Consider the following 4,071-nt stretch of genomic DNA (forward strand, 5'->3'; position numbering starts at 1 on the left):
CCCTTTAAACAGTTCCTCATGTTGTGGTGACCCCCAACCATAAAATAATTTTCGTTGCTACTTCATCACTGTAATTTTGCTACTGTTGTGAATCATCATGTAAATATCTGATAGGCAGGATCTATTTTCATTGTGACAAATTGAACATAATTAAAGCATAGTGATGAATCACAAAAACAATATGTAATTATATGTGTTTTCTGATGGTCTTAGGTGACCCCAGTGCAAGGGTCGTTCGACCCCCAAAGGGGTCGTGACCCACAGGTTGAGAACCGCTGTTCTAAAACGTATGTGGGAGAGCAGATGGTCAGCGAAAAGGAACGATTTTGAGAAAGTAGAAGAGAGAGGCCCAGCCCTGCGGGGTAGGAGGGCCTGACACAGAATTTCGGTAACCAAGGCCGCGCTGTGCTGGCTGCGGGGCGGGCAGATAGGCCGAGAGGCAGAGAAGCTAGGAAGAGGCGCGCACACATGGATGGGTTGCCTCCTGCAGGAGCCCTGACCAGGGCCCGGACCAGAGAGGAGCCTGCAACCGAGGTACGTGTCCTTGACCAGAATCAAACCGGGTGAGGATTAAAAAAAATAAAACAAACAAAAAACCCGGGAAATTCACATTAGTTTTAGTACCGTACTGAGAAGTAAATTTTTATTTGTTTTGGATTTTACTACTTTTCCCACTAGGATTTTGTTTGTTTGTTTGTTTGTTTTTTCTGTTCCAGGATTTAACCCGGGATAGCACACTGCATTTAGTACACTGTTATCCTTTTTAAGGTTAATGCGGAGGTTGCCCTAGAGCAGTGGTTGGGAAAAGAATGTGAGTATGGGGGAGGACCCAGAATAAAGCCGTCAGGTGGCCTGGGAGGACGGAGCCCGGTTGGGGTTGGGGTGGGGGTGGGGGGGCTGGCACTGGGCCTTCCTGACCTGGGCTGGGTGCCCTGCAGTGCTTCCTGTGGGCACCGCCTCAGCTCAGCCTGTGCAGCAGAGCAAAGACCTAGAAGTGCACTGGCTGTTTTTAAAAAATATTCGAATTGATTTTTAGAGACAGAGGAGGAGAGAGGGACAGAGAGAGAAACATCGATGTGAGAGCAGAACATCCGTTGTCTGCCTCCTGCACGCCCCCTACTGGCGATGGAGCCTGCAACGGGGCCTGCGCCCTGACAATTCCCTGCACGGACATCGCCCAACCAGCTGAGGGCTGTGCCAAGGCCACTGGCTGGTTTGATAACTGACTGGCCAAGTGTAGGAGCAGGCCCTGGGGCGCCGCATTTCCTTCTGCAAAAGCCCTTTGTGCCAGCCCCTCGGCTTGTGTGGACAGTTCTGGAAGTTTCCGCCTGGGTGCCTGGGGGAGTCCTGGGCTCTGTCCCCAGGGTGGGCAGTGGGAGGGACGCGGGCACCCTGAGCTCCATACTCCTGCGGGTTCCCGGTTTGCCCCAGTGGGTCCAGGCGGGTGACAGGCGGCTCTGCCCATGTCCTCCCACCCCTGGTCCCTGGAGCCACGGCAGCGAGTGGGAAGGACCAGGTGAACGTGGAACCCGCTGGGGAGACTCAGTGCTGCTCAGACCCGAGTCTGCCGAGCTCAGGGGGCCACTCCCCATCTGCCTGCTGCTGAACTCGGGCCCTGAGTCCCCCGGCAGCAGCCGCGGTGCCGGGAGGGTGTGGAGTCCCCTGACTTCTCAGACCCTCTGCTTCTGCATCTTTAAAATTGGCCACGGATCTGACTTAGCGCCAAGGTGCCTGGCCCACAGGCTGCCTCCAGCACAGGGCATGGCCTGTCACTTCCCTTCTATTTCCCCTTCTCCGTGAGCTCACCCCACCTCCCTTCCTGCCTCATCACCCCCCCGCATCTCCCATCCTTCCCTGATCAGGGGTTCCCACGCTGGCCTCTCTTTGCGGGGAGCCTCAGGCACCCCCCTCCCCAGAGCGCCCTCTCTCCCTCACCACCTTTCAAGGGCTGGTTTGAACGCCACCTCCAGGCCTCCCGCTCTCCCTCTGTGGCATGCTGAGGTCTCCTCCCGGTAGGTCCCCTGTGGCCCCATCCCTTCCGGCCTCGATGGACAACCGTGATGAGGTCCTATCTTCCCCAGGATCCGGCCGCCTGGCCTCACCACTACCTGATACTGAGCCTGGCCCACAGCAGATGCTCATTCAGTGCTTATTGCTTAGGTTGAGTGGCACTAAATTCTTGGAAACCTCAAGTTCTTGGAGAACAGCTCTGGCCTTGCCCGTGGAAGTGAGTCCCCAGCTGAGAGGGTCCCTAGGTCTCCAGCGAGTGCCCCAGAGCAGGGATGGCCGCGGGGGTGGCCAGGGCCCAGCCCAGCACCTGAGCGCCCCCCCACCCCCAGCTGTTCCTCCAGACCGCACGCTCCGCCTTCTGCAAACGGCTGGGAGGGCAGCTTAGGCAAGTTCCCCTTCCGCTTCCTCCTGCCTCGGTCCCGCTGCCGCTGCTGCTGCTGCTGCCCAGGGTGCCTACCAGGCTCTCCACTCCCTGGTGCCGAAGACGCTCCATCGTCACCGCCGCCCCCAGGTCCCGACGCGATGCAGGCCATCAAATGTGTGGTGGTGGGAGATGGGTAGGTACCTGGGTGACCTTCCTCCCAGCCCCCATTGGGGAGCCCTGAGACCCTGAGACCCTCCTGCACAGGTGTCCCCAGGAAGCCCCCTTACATGTGGGAGCCCCGGAGGCAGCCAGGAGGACCAGCTCCTTCTCCCCGGAGCCAGAGGGAGCCCCTGGGGTGGGGTGAGGACACCTCACTCTCTCCGTCCACCTCACCCCGGGAGCCTCCTGGGTGGAGGGCATAGGACTGCGGGTGGCGGTGCCTGGGCCCCTCGCCTGTACCGCGGGGGCTGGGGCAGGCCTCCCATGGGACCTCTGTCTTCAGCTCAGTGGATGCAGGTGGAGGGTGGGGAGCCGAAAGCTGGCCCTTGTTCCCAGGCTGATCTGGGCTCTCGTCCCTGGCTAATGCTGCTGTGTGGCCTTGGGTAAGTCACAGGGCCTCTCTGAACCTCGGCTTGACCGTCTGGGATCTCCCACCAGAATTGGGGGGTTCACCTCAGGCATTTTGAGGGGCTGTCCTGCACATAGTATGTGCTCAGTAAACGCCACCTCCTCCCTCCCCCGCAGCAGCCCCGTTGGGAGGATGTGGGGGGATGTGGGTGAGAAGCAGAAGGAGGGACATGAGAAACGATCAGGGGAGGAGGGGGGCAGAAGAGATGTGATTGCGGGGCTCAGTTTGGGACAGGCTGGGCTGAGGTGCCTTCTGGGTTGTCATGCCCTCGGTGGGCCTCAGTTTCCTGAGCTGTGAGGTGACAGGTCCAAATGCCTCCTAGCAACAGTGCTCAGGGTCCAGCCACTGGTTCGTCCTGGTTCTCCATAGGCCCAGCCCAGCACGTAACAGCTGGGCAGGCTTCTTGTCCGACTCTCCCATTCCACAGATGGGCAGCCTGAGGCCCCGAGAGACTCGGATCTTTCCCGGCCTGGGTTCCTGGGGCCCCCGCTTACTCTGGCTCTGATGGGCCGAGGGGGCGGGCCAACTGATCAGGCTGCCCTCAGCTGATTCTGAGGCACCGCTCAGCTCGCCGTTATCGTCCTGCCTGCCCACTTCTGCTTTGTATCTGATCTGAGGAGGTCAGGGCGGAAGCCAGGGCAACGTTCCAGTCATTCAAAGTTACCTTGCTGGCAGGCCCTGGGGGCAGGGGTTGGGGAGGGGGGACAGGCAGCCAGCTCCTCAGAACAGGAAGTGACGAAACAGTGCAGTGGAGGCAGGGGGGACAGCCCGGCCTGCCCCTTGGGCTTCCACCTGTGTCCCCTCCCAGCCCAGCAGGCCCTGGGAAGACAGCTTGACTCAAGGGCCAGCACTATTTGCTTAGCACTTTCTATGTGTCGGGCCCTGGGCTCAGTCACACCCTCACCAACCCTGATATTAGGCCCATTGACCAGGTGGGAGAACTGAAGCTCAAAGAAATTAAGTAATTTTTTCAAGACCTTGCGGGATGAGAACCCGGGTCTCTCTGACTCCAAAACTCTGAGCTCTGAGCTGCTGTGCTCGCTGATGAGGCAGGATGGGGGGGGGGGGG

General features: G+C 59.4%; 1 protein-coding gene across 1 annotated transcript in view; it reads left to right on the forward strand.

Moving 5' to 3' along the window:
• Positions 1 to 2,403: 2,403 nt before the first annotated feature.
• Positions 2,404 to 4,071, forward strand: part of RAC2 (ras-related C3 botulinum toxin substrate 2 (rho family, small GTP binding protein Rac2)) — a 13,261-nt gene continuing 11,593 nt past the window's right edge. The window contains exon 1 of the mRNA XM_006757426.2: positions 2,404 to 2,567. Within this exon, the coding sequence (XP_006757489.1) occupies positions 2,533 to 2,567 (35 nt within the window). The 5' untranslated portion in view covers positions 2,404 to 2,532. The remainder of the gene's footprint in view (positions 2,568 to 4,071) is intronic.

Source organism: Myotis davidii, unplaced genomic scaffold (genome assembly GCF_000327345.1).
Source record: "Myotis davidii unplaced genomic scaffold, ASM32734v1 scaffold514, whole genome shotgun sequence".
NCBI lineage: Eukaryota > Metazoa > Chordata > Mammalia > Chiroptera > Vespertilionidae > Myotis > Myotis davidii.